Below are 21,064 nucleotides of genomic sequence, written 5' to 3' on the forward strand. Positions count from 1 at the left end.
GACTCAGTATAGAGTTCAATTGGCGAATCTTGTTTTGCTTCATGTAACTGATCTGGAGCCAAAGACGTGCGTGTTTCAGAAGAGAGAACTGGTCTAGCAGCAGCCCTCTTTTGGTTGTACCTCCCATAGCCTCAAGACACCACTCCTCTCCCAGTCTCTGTTACTCTTTGCATCGCGCTGTCACAGTCTGCACATCAGCACCGGTCTATGGAAATGGTCGTTTACTAGTTTTTTTTTCGAGAATGCTTTGATATTTTTAGCAAGATGTGGAAGGGAGCTTTTGTGTTGTACCTGCTTCTGACAGTGGTGAAGATCGTTTGGGCCAACGCAGACGTGTTCACTCCTCAGAACTGTAGCTTGGACTGTCTCCGCCAGGTACACTACTATGCTGTACTGTTCTTCCATTTTAAAGGTGTACTATGTAACTTTTTGGTTGAGGGTTCGTCAGTTGCTTGTTTTAAATTATATGTCATTGTTCTGCTTGGAATTTTCCACAGTATGACATTAAACAGCTTGACATTTATTCAGTTACAGGTGGTTTTAAAGCTCTAAATACTGAGAAAAACAGGCATTCTGAATATGTTTGGGGTCGCCTCTCCACAGGTCTGACTTTTAACTTGGTCTGGTTTGGTCTCCATGGAGATAGAATGGTTTAACACCATACTGTGAAACATTACAGACAGCGCAATAACGTCTTTTTGGAGAAAAGCATTTGACGAACCCTCCACCAGAAAAGTTACACAATGCACCTTTAATTAATCATTTTATAATAAATCTGTTATATTTATAGTTTGTAGGTCATATAGTTAAATATTTAAATTTTTCTAAACATCAGTACAAAGAGTAATCCGATCTCAACCAGCCTGCTTTTCTGTTTGTTTCAGTTTAAATCATACTATAGGCACTTTGAGTTGTTAAAGGTGCGTTGGGTAACTTTTCTGGTGCTGGGTCCGTCAAATGCTTGTCTCCGTGGAGATGTTATTACTTTGTCTGGAATTTTCACAGTATGGCATTGAACTTTTCTATTTTCATGGAAACCAAACCAGGTTACAGGTCTGTTTTTCTAGGTATTTTTGAGCTATAAAACCACCTGTAATTAAATAAATGTAAGGTAGAGCTATTTAATGTCATACTGTGGAACATCCTAGGCAAAGCAATAACATTCATAGAAACAAGCAGGTGATGGACCTCAGAACCAAAAAGTTACATAGGGCACCTTTGAAATCCATCTGTTTGAACCAATATACTACGAAGACGGACTTACTAACTTTACAACAAGGCCTGTCACGATAATTACTATATCCATTATAAATTTGGCGGGTCAGTATTTATTGTGGAGAATTTTTTTTGTTTTAGTGGGAATAATTTAGTTATTTTTCTGTTCCAAGATTTGAGCTGTAGGAGGTTGAAATATGAACTTCTCATTTTAACCTTTTAAGTGCTGCATTCTGTTTCACATTTATGGCAGCTCATATTTTTTAACAATGTAAATTTAGAACACTTTTTGGGCGATGATTCTGCTTTATGCATTGGGTTCAATATTATTGTGTACTGTCTATATGTACTTCAACAACATATCACACTTCAGAGTTTATTATTGTGACAGACCTATTTACAACACACTTTTTCCACTCATATAAGACCAGATAAAAAAAAAAAAAAAAAAAATACACACACATACAGTCTATAAGATGCAAAGATGTATAAGATGCAAAATTAAACTTCCAGTAAATGTTTTTATACGTATTTATTTAAGATGTTAATTTATGGAATAACAAATCTCAAATTGTCAACTCAAAATTGCGAACAAATAAGTGACAATTATACCACATTATTCACAGATTCTACATTACAAACATAAATGCAGGCAAATACTGAACCAAGTATTAAAATATAATAAATAAAATAAACCATTATATGTTCCAGGCAGAATCAAGAGTAGTAGGGTGGTAGGTGCTAACAAGGCTTAGTCACTGCATAACATTTTTGTGGTGGGCTCGTTGTCCCAGCCCTACTATAAATCAATCATTTATTTCGAACTTGGTTGTTCAATTCTTTTTCAATCATTACTGTCATGGGAGTTGACTTAACATTGCAATATTTACAACAAAAATTTCCTGTACCATTTATACACTTAAAATAAAAAAAATAAATAAAAAAAAGCTTGTCTGTTTAACGAGTCAAAACTTCTAATTCCACGCATATATACATATATATACATATACATATATATATATATAAAAATGTGCTTCTCACCTTCCACAGTGGGTGGTCTCTCTCCCATATATACATACACACACACACATACATACATACTTATATTATAGCCAGCCACATTTCATTCCAGCTAGTAATAGATCGTTTTACCTGTGACAGTGGACTTGTATCTGTAATTTATTTTGATTTGAAATGTGCTCTACTAGTAATTTATTCACTCATGCATTTGACATGCTGACTGAACAGATAGCGTGCAAGTGAGTATTTACATTCTGCTAAAATGTTAACGGTCATTATCTCCTCTGACAGCTTAACTATTGTGTGAACTCCAAAACTCTTGGACGCCCTCAATGCCTTCACAGCCTGCGGCACACATTCCTCTTGGCTTTTTGCTGCTAAGTATATAGTCTGAAACCTGAAGGGCAGCTCTGGTACCCTGCTTTGAAGGCTTTTAATGGCATGAATTATGGTTTTAATACAGTCACCTAATGCACTGTCACTTTAAGTCTTGTGTTAATGTTTCTGTAATGTGTCCTCAGGGGGACCCCCAGTGTAAATACTGCAGGATTACCCCAGGTGATGTGCGAAAGGCCCTTGGCTCCACAGCACTAAAAACACTGGGAAGTAAGTGGAACCTTTTGGGCGAATACACATTTGATTAGATGTTTTTCCTTTACAGCCTAAATGTGAATAGAAGTGTTCTTAATATTAACCATCACTGTGACGTAAATGGGAATGAGCAGGAAAACACAGAAGACAAGAGAAGACTTTTGTTGTATATCTGTGAAAATTGATCAATATTCAGGGAAGCTTTTGTCTCTGCAATTTGTAGAACTGTCCACTATATAGTATATGTATATTTTGTCTTATGTTTTTGTTTGTTTAAATTTGAATATCTCCCAAACTAAATTTTGAAACAATATAGAAAAGAATAGAATGTAGTCTAACCTTCAAAACAAACAGCCCTCACTGTAAAGCATTGAAATGGGCTCCTTCCATATTTGTTGACAACAGAGCCTTTGTTACTGTAGTGTGAATGCATTATCACACAGGTATTTGTCTGCAGGTTGCATTCCGTGGCCATGTTTTGAGCTGGTGGGAAATGAAGACCCAAACATCTGCCGTCACTACATCCACGCACCCAACAACGTAACTGTAGAAACAGTGGAGGATCCAGACCCCAGCTCGGACTCTGTGGTCGTCTCCTGGATTCCCAGTCCCTATGGTATGGGATTGTCATAGACTGTATAATACATATACAACAGGGATGGGGCAAGATCTCATGCCAAAAATCTCACGAAACAAAATTGCCACAAGATTGTGAGCACATGAGAAAAATAATCTTGTTTTTGTGTTTGGATTAGATGAAGAATAGTAAAGTACTGGCGAGCAACATTTTTTGAGAAGTGTAGTCCCCAAAACAGCCCTACAATGACAGCAGAAACTAGAAAAGCACTCAGAAAGCGCAGACCTCCGCCAAGGACTACAGTCCCCCTCATATTAATTGTGTTTTCCATAAATATTTGTCTCGTATCTTTCAATTTGGAATATGAAAGAGGATCTGATTGTCCATCCCTGAGTGAAATTTCATGGGGTTTGGTCAATAATTAACCGAGATATTGAGAAACAAAATTTTTGGCCCCATTTACCACAATGTTAACTAAAATTTCAAAGTGATCCAGAATCCAGGATTTCTTCCGGATCACCCCCAAAATGAAATCAGTTCTTCCTTTTCACATTTAAAACAAATCCTGAAAATTTCATCAAAATCGGTCCATAACTTTTTGAGTTATGTTGCTAACAGACAAACAAACAAACAAACAAACAAACTGACAAACGCCGGCAAAAACATAACCTCCTTGGCGGAGGTAATAATAAATGAAGTAAATAAAAATACTGAGAACAAACATGGGAACTGGATTGCACAATTTATTCAGTATAAATAATTTCAAAAGCTCGCCTTGTCTCGTTCTCGTATCTGATCTTGTGTCTTGTTTCGTCTTGTGGAAATTGTATCTCGTTCGACCCCCCTTATACTGTCTACGGGATTGTGAAGTGTGACCTCATCATGGCTAGTTTGGTTCAACTGTTCCTTGGACACAAACAGGGATAATAGATGTAGGATCTCAGTGACAGGTATTGTCACCACAGGTAATACAAACCCCATGTGGACAGCAGCTGTAGGTCACCAACACTGGATCTGACAACACTCAGATACAGTTGTTTGGACACAAGGGAAAGCATGTGAGGAGAATGGGAGTAGTCTTCTTAAAAAACATACCAAAAGTCAAACATGGGAGTGGGAGTGTAATGTTATTTTTCTTTTGCAGCCAAAAATACTTTTAAATTTGACAAAAGAACACAGATAGTCTGGTTGTTGTAATAAAGAGAATCTTTCATAACAAAAATATACAAAAACTCATTGTGGAGTCTTTTGTCACTTTTTAAAGTTACTTTCAGAAAGTAAGGAGACATTGCTTAACAATATTAACCTAATCTATTGTCTCATTATCTAATCTAATGGTTATATGATATGTAGCACCGGCAAAAGGCAAAAATTTGGACTCACCCTCTCATTCAGTGTTTTTTTTTTTTTTGTGTGTGTATATTTACTACTTTCTTCATTATACATACAGATACCTACAAAAATAGTAATAATAATAATAATAAATTATAACCAAATCCTCAAATTAGCCACCCTTTACTTTGCATGTACCTAAAAAGTAGAAAGTAGTAAGCAAAAAGAAACAAAACATTGAATTAGAGGGTGAGTCTAAACTTTTGACTGCTCACTAAACATTCTGGTCTTAGGTCAAAAAAAGTTTCTACAAAAACAAAGAGCAAAAACAAAGATGATCTAATGCTTGGTTGAAACTGGCGGTACAAATCCAGCATGTGTGGAGTGTGTCAGTGGAGAATGTGTTTTTATGTGCTCTCTGCAGGCATTGCTTTCCTGCGAGGCTTTCAGGTGTCCCTGCAGGCCCTGGGAGGATCCAGTGTCTACTGCCAGCTCTTCCTCTTTCACAGTAACCTGTCCCTCCCTGCATCACACGCTCAAAAGGTAAACCATGAACAACGAAAAGAACTGGGGCTTCAATTATAAAAGAGGGCATCAAAATCAACTTGAAAGAGTTTGTACTGACAAAGCGCAAATTACACGTATGTGAAAAAATATTGGGATTTATACAACCCTCCGCAGCACACCTGCAACACAAACCTGCGCACGTGGTCCCACCTCACGCCATGCCTCTTTAACGCCTCCAATTCATCATAAAAGGACAATGCAAAGTGAGTTCTGAATGAGATTTACCTATACATGAGCCGACGCAGTAGCAGAGGACACAGGCAAGTGAACTGTGCTTCTCTGACTCATGACTGATGTTTTGGAGCATCTGTAAAGAGCGTGATTCACACGCGAGCTTGTTTCATTCTCATATAGCTTTGAGCACCATCGTGCACGCGTATGTTTGCGTGGATATAAGACATGTGTGCGTGCGGAGGGGGCATGGGGAATACGTGGATGTGTTTAGTTTCAATCATAGAACTGTAGATCCATGGTGCCAATACGCTCTGGTGTACTTGGATGAACGTGTACGGCCGCGCGCACATATTCCCCCCAATGATCGCATCACTTTGTAAAACTACGATACTCAAATAAAGTGTGTTAGATTCTGTGTCTTTTTCTGCGAAAATTAAGTCAAAATGACCCCTCACTGCTCCTCAATCACGTTTTTTTTTTTTGTTCTCCCCCCCATATATAAATACCAACTTTGATGTGACAAGCTGCGTACGCACATTTCTGACCTCGTTTTATGCTTACGGAGGCCCATTAACGAGGCCCCTGGGCTATGTTTCTGTTATCTCCCTCTTTCTGGGAAATAACAAAGAATCAGGTTTATATTCATAAATGTTTGCTGCTTTTGTGATTATAATATATTGTCCAAATAAATTCTCTTCTGGATCAATCATGTTGACTTTGTGGTAAAAAAAAAAAAAAAAAAAAAAAGAGAGATGAGAAAATATATTTTCTTTTTAGTGCTCTGTACAGTCTGCAGTTGTTGTTGTTCTTTTTTTTTTTTTACTATCCTGGTTAAATAAAGGTCAATAGGGTTCATACCATTGTATTATTCTGAAATAATCCAACTTTTTACATGCTGTGTACTCATGAAAAAACTGCAGTAATGTATTTTCACTTAAACTTAGACAAAGTTTATTGATCCACAAGGGAAATTAATTAGACACAGTACCAATTTTATTACCAATCAAACTTTATTTACGAGGTGACCAAAGTGCTTTCCAATCAAATCAACACAATATAAGAGTAAAAAATAAATAAATAAAAAATGACTGTACATAGCACCAAAAACCTCATATATAGTTTTTTTTAGTTAGTTTTTCCTTTTTTTAATCACATAGTAAACATGACTGACAGAACCTCTTATCTTGTGTTTTTCAGGTTTACAAATCAGACCCTTTCCGAGGCCTGCCCCTGGACTCTCAGTATGCAATTACAGTCATGGCCCTGCCTGTACCAGAGCAGTGGGACCGGTTCTATCACAGTACCACCTTCTGCACTCGCTGTAAGACCAGACTGCTTTATATTAGACTAGACGAGTAACACTTTTGAACCTACCATGTTATAATCAGGGAATACAGATGCCTCTATAAAGTGTGTAATGGATCTAATTGAACCACTGGTGGAACATAACAAAGTAAAAGTAGTAAAGTACTGAACTTAAGTATAATATTTATGTATCTGTACTTTACTTGAGTACATTTTACCTCACTACGTTTGAGAGCAGGTATCTGTACTTTCTTCTCCACTACATTTTTGCACAGGACTGATTTTTATTTTTATTTTATATCATTTGAAACCTGCTGAAAAGGCTGAGGGTTTATTTTTAATACATTTATAGTTTGAGCAGACTAAAATATAAATCTACGAATAAATTCAGGTAGGAAAAATATATTAATTCAGTTGTTTCTGATGAGCAAAATCAAAATCACTACAGTTGAAGCTTTATTAGATTACAGAAACTATGCAAAACACTTTTAGAGTAGATTTTTCATGTGTTACTTTTTTTGAGTGTGCACTTTTACTTAAGTAATAAAAGTGAGTACTTTGTCCACCACTCGATCTAACACTACACGTACTGAATATCACCTTTTTGGTTGGCTAATGCTTTATTGGTTCATTACAAGGTTCATATTTATCTATGAACTTGCACAGCTTATACTGTCATGTATTTACAGCTTGTGCAGAGAAGAATGGGCTTGATAAGTGCAAAAGAGGTCAGTGGATATTATAATTAAATTTACTGACTCTTTACCTTTTTATGCTTATTAACAATAATAAATCTGCATGTCTTTAATTTGGGTGCTTTTACAGTATATATCTCTATTTCAGCAGCAGATTGGAATTACAATAGTCAAATACAGATGAAAACTTATTTTTTTTAATCTATTTGTCTATCTATCTATCTAGTATCTATCTATCTAGTATCTATCTATCTATGTATTCTGGTTTCCCTGGTGAATTTTGTCTCCTGTCAGGCATATGCCCTTTTATGCAAACTTATGAAATTATGTGTGGATATTTTTATTAACATTATTTTTGCGATTGTAGATTGGTATCCTCAGCATATCAGCATTGAACAGAATGGGACGACTGCTGCAGTTACCTTTAACCTGGCCCCAGAGAGCCTGGACATTAGGACCTACTTCTCCATTTGTTATATAAACGGAATAAAAAAACAGGCAAACAAAGTGGATATCACACCGGTGAGCCTTTTATCATGCATGTTTCAACTGTGATGACTAACATATTTAAAATGTCTCACTAATGTCACAAACAGAATCTGAGCACCAACAAAACTCACCACACATTCAAGCTCCAAGACCTTCAAGAGGGAACCAACTACACTTGTGAGGTATAACACATTATTATTGTTATTAGCATTATTATTAGCATTATTTGACATGTTTTGTACTGCAGATTGCAGCAGACGAGATTGACGCTGTGAGGAAAACATTTACTATCCAAGTTAAAGGTACTTGAAGGTCTTTTTATGCACTGGAGTCCAGCTACATTTGACTGACTCAGATATATTCTTCTTCATAGAACCAGACTCTGCACTTTCCACCTCCCCTGTGGCTCTGCTCCTCCCATTGGCTCTGGCTCTTGCTGCTATAATCATAGTCATAGTGGCAGCTTTTAGTTTGACAAAAGCCAAGATGAAATTGTTGAAACTGCCCATTGTACCAGGTGCAAAAAATCATCATAATTTTTATCTTATGTTATTTTAAGGCAATGAACAGCCAAATGACTCCATGTTTGTTTTTCCAGATTTTGACATGAAGGAGCATCAAGAGAGTAAAAGTCAAGAAGAAGTGATATCATGGCCCAAGACCAGAACGTCTGCTCCCAAGCTGCTCATCTGCTACAGCAGTTCTGAAGGACCTGCTCACATCAAGGCGGTCATGAAGTTAGGCTCCTTCATTCAACAGCACATGGCCACACAGGTATGGAGTCACGCCTCATGCTGGGCTCATTCCGGTTCACTGTAGTAAAGTGCATTTGTTGGCAGGTTTGTCTGGACCTGTGGGACTCCCTGAGTGTAGCACAGGAGGGCAGTTTGGCCTGGCACAGCCGTCACATTCAGGACTGTGACTTTGTGTTGGTTGTGTGTTCTCCTGGACTGAGCCATAGACTGGGGACTTCAGAGTTCAAAGAAAACCCAGAGGAGGAGGAGGAGTCCAGCTGGGAGACTGCTAACTCCTGTGCAGAGGCAGCCATCGGTCTGATCGGAGCTGAAGTGGGCCGAGCTAAAGCTAGGGGACAGGATCTGTCCAAATACATGGCTGCCATTTTTGAGTACTCAGAAGAGACAGACATTCCCACAGAGCTGAGCCTTGTGTCTCACTACATTCTGACCACTGACTTACCTTTGCTCTTCTCTCACCTGCACGGAGTGCCTCTGCACCGGCCTGGGGGCTACCTGAAGATCAGCCACATTTCAGAGGAAGGTTTCACCAAACTGCCTGCTGGGGTAGCTTTACAAAGCGCCATCTGTGAGGCTGCAGAGGTAATGAAGGCAAGAAGAATGGTGCAACAGTAAATGTTTCCATTTCTAAGCTTTTTTCGGTAGTTGCCAGGGCACAGTGCTTTTAGGGTGCATGAATGTATACCTGCAATAAAGTGAAAGAAATATAACTTTTGTACACTTTTGTACAGACTAGATACCCTGACAACTACACTTTGAAGTATACTCACTCACTCTGGTTCACAGGAAGGATTATATATAAAAACACAGTGAATGTAGTAAGTATTTATCATTTGCATGTCAGTTATGTTAAATGTTATGTTAAATTATGTAAGTCATGTGAATAAAAGTTAATAAAGTACCTTGAAGTATTACCCTTAAAGTTTAAGAATGCATCTAGATACTATATATTGATCTAGCCTATTACTGCATGTGTTGGTATCTTGCAAATGAGGTTTGGAAGAACAAATATCATTAGTTGTATTATTAAACAGGAATGGACTAAATTAGTTGTATTACCTTCTCGGTTATTTATATTAGAAACAGTCCTAGTGGAACAAACAAACAAAAAACATATTTCTAATAAAAAATAGTAAAGCATTAGATGACAGTCTATTGGATCATGTATAATATTGTTTTGTGTATTGCATTTTGTACTTCTATCGAATCTGAGTGTAATATTACATGCCTTTGTTTTTGTTCACATTGTGTTTGTTCATATGCACTGTTTAATTAAATTGAAAAATAAATATCTAAATGTCTACATTTGAAAGTTGTATCATGAAATGGACTTGGCATTTGTCGTTTGGTCAAACGAATGCTCAGATAAAATATTGTGTTAATATTAATAGGCCAAGTCTGATTGTCATATATACTGTACATACAAGGTCTTGACATGGCCTGTGTGTGCTAACCATAGACTGTATATATGTGTGTGTGTATATATGTATATACACTGTTGGGCAAGTTACTTTAAAACTGTAATGCGTTATTTATTACTTATTACTGTCATTTCAAAGTAATTCGTTACATTACAATATTACTGCATTTAAAATGTAAGGCATTACATTACTATTGCATTACTTTAAGTTACTCTCACCAAAATAACTGCGAAAAAGCTGAACTTTTGAGCCGTATATGGACTGAACCAGGACTAAACAACGTCTAAACCAGAACTAAACCAGAGCTGAACCAGGACTAAACCAGGACTATAACAGGACTAACCTCAGACTGATTCTAGGACTGAAGAGGAGGACTAAACCAGAACTGAACTAGGACTAAAACAGGACTCACTGTCAGGACAGGCTCGAAGCAGACCGCAGGAGAAAGGATCGGCTTTGCTCTGCACCTCATGGAGGTAAGAGCGGCTGTCGCCCGATCGCGCTTTATGGACGCGGGCTCACGGTCCTGATTTCAGCAACTATTTGCGGGTACAAGACCCGGTGCAAAACTCTGCTACAGCGCGTAACTTCTACCTTCCTTCAACGTGTCCAGAAGTCCAACTTTATGTGGTTTGCATCGTCCTCTGTCTTTTGGGTGTGAGCGCAGACTGTGTCGGTGCAGAACGTTTCGTCGACGTTGTGGATTTTGTCGGAGAGAAAACTTGCAGACATACAGCACTTCAGAAGCACACTGATACAGATTGAACATTTATTTAAATTTGGCAGCTGAACATATTCTGTACTGTACTGTTCAGGAGACAGGAGTCCCTTAGCCGATTAGGACACAGCGGGAGGAACGCAATACGTGTTCATACACTAAAAACAAAAGGCATGCAAAATTGCACAAAAAAAAAAAATTCTAAAAATCAGCGAAACAGCGAGACCGCGAAAAGTGAATCGCGTTAGAGCGAGGGACGACTGTAAACCAGGTCTAAACCAGAAGTGACCCAGGTCTAAACCAGAAGTGACCCAGGTCTAAACCAGGTCTAAACCAGAAGTGACCCAGGTCTAAACCAGGTCTAAACAGCGTAGAGTTCTGGGTCGGTCCTTTCGCCTGCGGTTAACTGAAGGTCTATCCGGCCGCGTCTCCGGCGTCTCACCGCTGCTGATTTCACGGTGATTTTAGCGAATTTCTATGAAGAAAAACCCACCACTTCAATCCAGGTTAAAAAAGCATTGTAACGCGCGTTACTCACATTTGTACCGAGTAAAATATTACAATTTTTCCCCCTGTAATGCCTTACATTACTGCGTTACAGCAAAAATCAACGCATTACTATATATATATAATATATATATATATATATATATATATATATATATATATATATATATATATATATATATATATATATATATATATATATATATATATATACATACATATATACATTATACATACATACACATATACATATACATACATACACATATACATATACATACATACACATATACATACATACACACATACACATCACATACACACTGGTGCTAACGTGTCCCCCGCAGTAATGAAGTGACGTGTTCCCTGCATAGGTCTCTGGTCCCCTGCCTGACCAGTGAGGTGTGCGCGTGAAGGACAGCGGCGTGGTGGAGCTACGTGTGTACGTAGGTGTGTGTCAGTGTGCGTCAGTGTGCGTGAGCTGACAGCCTCTCTGACTGTGGCAGCGTGCAGCGGCAGACATGGTTCTCGATCTGGACTTGTTTAGGACCGATAAAGGAGGCGATCCCGAAATCGTTCGGGAAACTCAGAGGAAACGGTTCAAAGATGTCACACTGGTGGATAAACTGGTGGCAGCAGACACAGAATGGAGGAAATGTAAGTGGTTTTAACACTAGCCGGTTTCTTCCAGCTAGCTAATGCTAACGCAGTAGCTAATGATGCTAGTGTTAGCCTTGTGTGCAGCCTGTGATCATTCAATGTTTCTGCATCATTTTCCCAACAAAAAAAGAGCACTCAGCGTTTGACTTGTTGCTGTAGTCTACATTATTTCTTGGTATAATCATGACAGTGTATAAACTAGGTGATGTTCATTTAAAAGAACCCTTTGACAGCTGGCAGCGATATTATATTTCAATTGTTTTACCTGCTTGATTTTCAACTTCACTCGCTACGCCTTACTTTAATTTATTGATCTTAACAGGGACAGTGGTCAATCAGTGTAAGTTTTCCCAATACAAATTGTTTAGCTAAATATGTCATTGACAGATGTTGTTGTATTAATATTACACCATTAAACAGAGTTTTGACCATAAAACACCACACCCACTAACCCCAATTTCCCGATTCGTCTTTAAATCTCAGCAGCATGCCTATAAGCTGGTCAGGCCACAAAAGTGTCCTTTTGGTCCTGGTGGTTTGTCAGATATGCTATTCTGTTTGTGTTTAGCCTGTTAGCCTAGCCAGCAAGTTTGTGATGAGAAATCTGATGCAATCCTGGCCAAACCAGCATGCCGAGTGCACCTCGCCCTGCAGTGGTGCTGTTGTCATCCTGCCCTCTGAAAAATCACACTCCGTCTAACTAATAATACTAAAACGAAACAAAAAACAAAAAAACTTTGACTGAATATAAACGTAATGTAATGTAATACATAATATGAACAAAATATAGATAAATATATAATAAATACATACATAAATAAAACAAACCCAACATGAGCCATGTATTTAGGAACCTAACTGTAATGTACAATTTAATTTGTAGGTCGGTTTACTGCAGACAACCTCAACAAAGCCAAGAACCTATGCAGCAAGAGCATTGGTGAGAAAATGAAGGTAAGAGTTTGACATATCCAGATATCTAGACATAAAACTTCTTTTAAGTACAGTGTTTGAGCGTTCCACTTTGTTCTCTACAGAAAAAAGAGCCTGTTGGAGACGACGACTCTCTACCTGATGAGGCTCAAAACGTGGAGTCTCTCACAGCTGAAGTCTTATCGGTATGACTATTCTACTGCTTGAAGTTTTCCAAATTCAGATGGATACTTTGCAGTAACATCACACTGGGGGTGTTCTGCATGTATGTGTATGGCAGAATGTTCAGAATTAATTAATTAAGCATTGGATTTGTGTAACGCCTTTAAAGCCCCAAAGCACTTTACAGTGCATTATTCATTCTCTACACACTTGGTGGTGGTGAGCTACTATAGGCTGCCAGTCTGCACCATCGGCCCCTGCTACCACACACACCATCTGAAACCTCAAGAAAAAATACAAAATAAAAGTTCAAATAAAAACAAGGCTCAGAAAGAGACAGGGCAGAGCCTGCAGCTATAATCACCCCCTCAGGGAATATTGAGGACATCAGCTGAAAAGTATCACTAATGATGTTTGTCAAGTTGAATAATTTAGTTTTTATGATGTGTTTCCTGTGTTCTCTTTTATGACAGGGTCTGACAGTTACTCAGATTAAGAAGGTGCGTGTGCTGGTGGATGAGGCTGTAGAGAAAACTGACAAAGAAAGGATCCGATTAGAGGCAGAGCGCTTCGAGTACCTGAGGGAGATTGGGAATCTTCTGCATCCGTCAGTACCAGTCAGCAACGATGAGGTGGGGGTCAATGATAAGGATAAGGGTTTATTTAATGTGGCATGAATTAAAACACAAGAAAAGATGTTAGTTGTTGGAACAGTGACTGTAAAATACTGATAAAATACCCAAGTTCATTTAGTTATGACGTTCATTATAACATTGCTTATAACGCATACAGTATTTTATGAAATTGTACATTTGTTACATATTTGTACACTGCATTAATAGAATGCAATAAGTGGTAGCATGAAAACTATGGCCCAGTATTAATTTTGAAATTCATTTTCTCAATTGAAAACAGTTAAGCAACTTATAAAACCATCCTAGTGTTGTATTATAGTTTTTAGTATTGTTTTATTCACACATGTTTGAGTTATGCTGCATTATTAGTCTGTCTACATCTCTTAAGCTCAGAGTGCTCTGTTTCACCTTGTGATGTCATAGTTTTCAAATTAACTGCTACTTTTTACCTTTAGTTCAACGGAGATGGTCAAATCCACATCTGAAATCATTCAAATAATTCTAGTGAAGATACTGTATATTGAGTTTAAAAACACAGTGGTGCAATTCCTGTATTATCACATCCAAAAGTGAAACGGAGTGTTTTTCATCTGAGAGAAGAACTCAGCATATGCAGAGTTTGTATGTTAAACATGTGTAAATGAAACACAACTCTAGATATGTATTTATGAGAAAACAACATTATAACATGGGTCGACAATAAACAATAAACAACCTTTAAAAGCTACGATGATTTAACTCACAGGATGAAGACAACAAGGTGGAGCGTACATGGGGTGACTGTACTGTCCAGAAGAAGTACTCCCACGTAGACCTGGTGGTGATGGTGGACGGGTTTGAAGGGGAGAAGGGAGCTGTGGTGGCTGGAAGCAGAGGCTACTTCCTCAAGGTAATTTCTGTTCACATGATCCATGTGTGCAAGCACCAACAGGCCTGCATTCTTTTGCTGTGCTGTTGCTTTACAGTAAGGCATAACTTCTTAGATCATCAGTAATTGGCAGGTGTAATGACAACTGTTGAATGAATTATTTTGTTTGTGTTCAGGGCCCATTGGTATTCTTAGAGCAAGCACTGATCAACTACGCCCTGAGGATCTTGTATCAGAAGAACTACACAATGCTGTACACCCCTTTCTTCATGAGGAAGGAGGTGATGCAGGAGGTGGCCCAGCTCAGCCAGTTCGATGAGGAGCTTTACAAGGTACCTACCTACTTGTGCTGAGCTGAGATATGAAAACATGAAAGAGCCCATACTCTCATGTTCTGATGTGTTATAATGTTGTTTCCTCATCGCAAACATACCCAGAGTTGTGTTTTTGTTTAATTTTAGTTTTTAACACACAAATCCTACATATTTTGACTTACTTTTTCTATTATATGGAAAACAATCTGTACCACCTTAGGCGTTTTCAGGCCGACAGAGAACCATGCCGGTGCTGGTTCCCGCACCTAATCTTGAACCGACTCACGTGTTGGAAATCAGAGCGTTCAGCAACCAAAAAGTTGGTTCCCAACAGGGACCAAGTAAAAGTTGTTTTTTCTAAGTGAAGCGCGATGACACAGAAGACATCAGCACATTCATCCGGGTCACACAAGGTAAAATAAACAAACAAAGAGCAATTGAAACCATCACGTATGAAATTAAAAGTTTTAGGTCTACAAAAACTATTACGTACCGTTTGTCTTGCATGAATCCGTGTTCGCATAAGATTACATCTTTGGATTGGGCATCACTGCAGCCTTCTCCACAGCAGATCAATGTTGTAGCAGAGCTTGGCGCACATAATGACTTGTACAAGTACAAATGCTCCCTGGTGTTGATGATGCAATTCATGATTGTTATTTTCCTCCCTGTGACATCTATTTTCGTATGGCCATGTTTTTATTTGGTGGTAAATTCACACCCTCTGTCGATGATGCATCATGGGTTCATGGTGCGGGCACCGGCATCATTCTGACTGCCCTGAAAACAGCTCTTGTGATGTCATGTGGTAATACAAGAGGTGCTTCTTTGTAGTTTTAAGTAGAGCCCGACCGATATGGATTTTGTTGTGGCCGATATGAAACCGATATAATGGGAGTTGGCGCTGACGATAGCCGATATAATCACCGATATATTTAGTGATGTAAAAATTCACTGTAAATCATGAATTGATTAAAAAACTTAGGTTTGGCTCTAGTGGATTCTAAATTGGGTTTATTTAGGCAACATTTATTGTTATTTTGACTCTTTACATCATATTTACATACAGTAGATTGGCCTAATGGCATTTTTGCATCACATTCTAGCTACTAGTGATGGGTATTCCAGTTTTTTTGTTTTTTTTTTGGAGAACCGGCTCTTTTGGCTCGGCTCACTAAAGCAGCTGGCTCTTTCGGCTCCCAAGCGACTCTTGAGATTGTTTTGTTGCAAGCAGGACTAAACCAGAACTGAACCAGGACTGTCGGGACTCGGTTTCTATTTCTCTCCTGCACTCGAGCCCAAGATTAGTCCTGGTTTATTCATTTTATGCTGAACTGCAGCCAAATATGTACTTTTTTTTTTTATCCTATGCACACGCAGATTTCTGAAAGTTTCGTTTTCAGCCGCTGCTGCTGTCAAACTACGGGTCTACATGCGCATGAAGAGAAAAAGTGAGAAAAAGAGAAAACACAGCTCCCAATAAGAAGCAGGCTCCCGTTGTTCGCTCTAAGAGCCGCTTCGATCGCGACCGACCCATAACTCCTAGCTAGTAAACTATCGCTATTAGCCTTTAGCCGTAAATGCTGCGCACCGCGGTAGTTAATTATATGCATAAATGTGGATAATTCACACGTCTATTCACAGCTCATTTACATATCAATGCAGGTCCAGTAACAAATATACGGCCAATGTAGTCACTTTACAATAGACCAATAGAAAACAGCCTGTTTATGTGTGGGAGCTACAGCAGCTAACCGCTAACAAAACCTAAACTAGCTTCAAAGTCGATGTATTTCCAACACTCACCGCTCATACAGGCTCCTCCTCACATCACAAATCTGCACTAATACATGTCCTTTTAATCCAGACTCAAACCAATAGTCCGAAAAAGAATATAATCTCAGTGTTGCGCACGGCTGCGGGTGTAAACAAACACACGCGAGTGAAGTGACGTCACTCTGGTGGTGTGTTCAGGGACAGTACGGACACAGACAAATTACACCACAGATAAATACTGATGCGGAGCCACATATTAGGACATTTATCTGTCTGTAAATTGGATTAAATGAACATAATGTAGAGAGTCTAAGCTTTATAACGAGGTATAACATGCCCACGTGAAATATCGGCACATATCAGCAAGCATATCGGCCGATAGCCGATATGTGTCCAGGTGCCCATATTGGCCGATAATATCGGCCAGCCGATATATCGGTTGGGCTCTAGTTTTAAGGTCAGATTTTGTTGGAAGACACAAAAGGAACTGGCACTTATGGCTCTATTACTCCATATTTAAGACATAAAACAAATTGTGCAACAAACTAAATGATATCACATTGCCAGTGGAAGTAATTTAATTGTTTCTTGGCACATGAGGGCACTGCTGAGTATTACCATCCTGATTTCCAACGTTAGTCACTGTCAAAGGAATATGATACACCTAATTAAAACATGTTTTACACACTTGTACAGTCTAGTTAATAATTTGGCAGGTAAATACCCATTTAGCCCAGTTCTATTTCAAAGGTCCTATATTATGCAAAATTGCCATGTTATACCTCCTCAAAACCATACCAGGAGTTGTTTGAGTGATCCTGCAAGTTACTAAAACATGTATGAATGAAACAAAACACAACTCCAGTTATGTTTTTGAAGAGGTATAACATGGCTATAGTTTAAAGTGTGCATTTTTTTTGGATGGAGACACTGAAACCTTTTTTCTATGGAGAGATAAGGCACAGTGATAACATTTGAATTAGTCAGTTTCATGTTATAACGTGAAAATTTGCATGCCGCACCTTCAGTCAACCTCCAATCGAAGCTTTGTTAAATATGTGTAAATAAGTTTATGTTGGCAGGGAGTCACTGTTTCACCAAACTAATTGTGAGTGATAGTTCTTGAATGACTTGCAAAACATCAGCACATTCCTTTATAGATCTCTGTGAAGTTGTATTAATGAAATTAAGTGTCAACAAACCCAACAAAGATATGTTTGTTAGCTTCGTTGTTGGGCAATCTTTTATACGGTAGAGTACATAAAATACTTCTTTCTTGGGAATGATAGACTTTGGTAAACATGTGCTTTACTTTTCATTTGACAGTGAAAGAGGAACGCATGTCTGAACCTATACTGCCCCCAGTAGGCCTCAGCTGAAATGCAGGCAGTTCATTTTAGACATTTGGAAAACTTTATTGATCCACAAGGGAAATTATTTGGACACAGCAGCTCACACATCACGATATATTATAATAACAAAGAGAAAAAATATAAATGGTAATTAATTCTAAATAAGCAAAAATAGCGAGACTGGTATAATTTTATATTAAACATACTCAAGCAGGATCCATTTTCTTTGTATTTTCCATTTTTATCTCTCAGGTAATTGGGAAGGGGAGTGAGCGCTCAGATGACAGCTCCATTGATGAGAAATACCTGATCGCCACCTCAGAGCAGCCAATTGCAGCCTTCCTCCGCGAGGAGTGGCTCAAACCTGAGGACCTGCCCATCCGCTTTGCTGGCTTCTCCACTTGCTTCCGACAGGAGGTGGGCTCTCACGGCCGGGACACGCGTGGGATCTTCAGGGTGCACCAGTTTGAGAAGGTATGATCCAGAAAGAGGCCTATATTGCACAATTTCTGATCTTTCAGCTTCAAAAACATACCAGGAGTTGTGTTTTGATTCAGTCACACATGTTTAAGACACAAACCCTGCATATTTAGGCTGAGTTCATCTCTCAACGAGAAATCACTCCTTGTGATTTTGTGCCAATACAAACTCCATATTCCTTGACTAGAATCATTTGGATGATTTCAGCCCTGGAATTAATTTTAGACTTTAGACAGACTAGGTAAAAATTTACTCAAAACACAATTCTATGTATGTTTTTGATGAGGTAACAGCACTACTAATTCTACATGTCTTACCTTTTAAATGATTGTGCATATTTAAATCCTAACTCCATGTCTCTGTCTCTTAGATTGAGCAGTTTGTGTATGCCTCTCCTCATGACGGTAAATCCTGGGAGATGTTTGATGAGATGATCGGGACAGCAGAAGAGTTTTATCAGTCTCTAGGAATTCCTTACCGCATTGTGAACATTGTCTCTGGTAGGCACTTTCTCATCTTGTGCTATAAATGGTAAAACCTGCTTTAAAACTTTTATTAAAATGAAATGTAAAATTCCCTCCCCAGGTGCTCTGAACCATGCAGCCAGTAAAAAGTTGGACCTTGAAGCCTGGTTCCCTGGATCAGGAGCTTTCAGAGAGTTGGTGTCCTGTTCAAACTGCACAGATTACCAGGCCCGGCGCCTTCGCATCCGCTACGGACAGACCAAGAAGATGATGGACAAGGTGAGTGTGACATGTACAAGAGCAGACTGGAAACAATGTTCCCCATACATCATTAGCTTATCATTACGATTTACATTACAGACTTCATTACTGAAGTGTGGGGAGTGAATGAATAATGCTCTACTGTTGTGTTTAGAGAAGCTAAAGCTATAAATCTAAGATAGTATTTTAATTTGCTAGTGGCTGTAGTCTTCCATTAATTGAAGGAGCACCCACTTCTGACAGGTTGCTCCAGCTGCATTGAAGGATGGGGCAATGGCAGAGGACAACTTTCCCTATGGGGACAGTAAAGTTTTAACCTTAAAAACAACCATGCAGGATACATTGGCATTGACATTATATTGTTATAAACACATAGCACTTCATATATGTAAGATTTAAGAACATGTGCCACCATAATCTCAAACTAAAGGGAAAAACATACAGATATCACTTTGTTCCCCCAATTTTTTCAAGTTTCATATTTAAAAAAAACTTCATTATTTTAAGATGTGTTTTCATGTTTTTTTTTTTCCAGACTGAGTTTGTGCACATGTTGAATGCCACCATGTGTGCCACCACCCGCGTGATGTGTGCCATCCTGGAGAACTATCAAACTGATGAAGGAATTATTATTCCAGAGAAGCTCAGGGACTTCATGCCTCCTGGTAAGATTCACTACAGGAAGAGTGACTAAATATTTTGTAAAGGCAAAAATATATAAACACGATGGTTACCACTTTAAAGCTATACTACGTAACCTTTTGGCTGGGGGTCTGTCACCTGCTTGTTTCTATGGAGATGTCATTGCTCTGCCTGGAATGTTCCATGGTATGACATTAAACAGCTTTACCTTATATTTATTTGACCTGCAACTTTGCCTAGTTTGGTCTCCATGAAGATAGAAAGGTTTTATACCATACTGTGAAACATTCCAGACAAAGCAATAACATCTTCACTGAGAATAACATTTGATAGACCCTCCACCAGAAAAGTTAATATATTGATTCTCCTTTTAGGTCTAACTGAAATGATCAAGTTTGTCAAACCTGCACCTATCGAACAAGAGATGACCAAGAAGGCAAAGAAGCAGCAGGATGGAGGAGGCAAGAAGAAGAAGAAGCAGCAGGGAGGAGATCTGCCCAATGCTATGGAGAGCATGTCTGTCAACGACTCATAGACCTGAACACAACAGGGCCTCCAACTACAAGCATCCACTAGGACTGAACCGGACATCTCTATATGTTCATCTGCGAAGCTGTACATCTCCACAATCAACATGCACTTACAAAGGGAACTATTTTCATCTGACTGCCTGCCGTTAATTCACAACAGAGCCCCCCAAAAAGCTATAGTTGACCTAGTTTGTCATTATGATACACTGTCAGTTTTCACTATTCACTCTGGATGTTTTGGTGCATTCTTTCATGCTTTTCTCTTCTGGGGTTGTCACAGCAAGTTATTTGTAATGGGACTATTCAGATCAGTTTTTATTGACAGGTCATGAAGTGTCTTAACGGTCTGTTCAAGGCTTTATATACTTATTAATTGTGTGTCTCTATATGTTTATGGATTAAGACGATGACAGTGTCTGTATGCACATGAAGTACATCAAATTGATCAGGCTATATAAATATTAAATCAAATTAAAAATAAATTCAGTATTTTGTGCTCATTTTAAAGGTTTTAGATGACCAAATGTAGGACTGGGTATCGTTAAGAAGTTGCCGTTACGATACATATGTCGATACAGTGCACTTTCGATTCGATATGATATATATCAAATCGATTTGATA

General features: G+C 38.6%; 2 protein-coding genes across 2 annotated transcripts; both read left to right on the forward strand.

The window, feature by feature from the left end:
• Positions 1 to 134: 134 nt before the first annotated feature.
• Positions 135 to 10,021, forward strand: si:ch211-207e14.4 (interleukin-17 receptor D). The gene is made up of 12 exons (XM_020922443.2): positions 135 to 375; positions 2,757 to 2,841; positions 3,284 to 3,442; positions 5,160 to 5,278; positions 6,674 to 6,797; positions 7,471 to 7,509; positions 7,844 to 7,998; positions 8,073 to 8,147; positions 8,213 to 8,267; positions 8,339 to 8,482; positions 8,564 to 8,739; positions 8,805 to 10,021. The coding sequence occupies exons 1-12, from the start codon at positions 265 to 267 to the stop codon at positions 9,333 to 9,335; spliced, it is 1,773 nt and encodes a 590-aa protein (XP_020778102.1). The 5' UTR covers positions 135 to 264; the 3' UTR covers positions 9,336 to 10,021.
• A 1,808-nt stretch (positions 10,022 to 11,829) lies between these two features.
• sars1 (seryl-tRNA synthetase 1) lies at positions 11,830 to 20,925 on the forward strand. Its single transcript, XM_020922340.2, has 11 exons — positions 11,830 to 12,023; positions 12,910 to 12,980; positions 13,064 to 13,144; positions 13,595 to 13,753; positions 14,502 to 14,645; positions 14,801 to 14,956; positions 18,319 to 18,540; positions 18,917 to 19,046; positions 19,132 to 19,289; positions 19,807 to 19,936; positions 20,288 to 20,925. The coding sequence occupies exons 1-11, from the start codon at positions 11,888 to 11,890 to the stop codon at positions 20,446 to 20,448; spliced, it is 1,548 nt and encodes a 515-aa protein (XP_020777999.1). The 5' UTR covers positions 11,830 to 11,887; the 3' UTR covers positions 20,449 to 20,925.
• The last annotated feature ends 139 nt before the right edge of the window (positions 20,926 to 21,064 follow it).

This window comes from Boleophthalmus pectinirostris, unplaced genomic scaffold, assembly GCF_026225935.1.
Source record: "Boleophthalmus pectinirostris isolate CB_2022bp ecotype Guang Dong unplaced genomic scaffold, ASM2622593v1 HiC_scaffold_8, whole genome shotgun sequence".
NCBI classification, from domain to species: domain Eukaryota; kingdom Metazoa; phylum Chordata; class Actinopteri; order Gobiiformes; family Gobiidae; genus Boleophthalmus; species Boleophthalmus pectinirostris.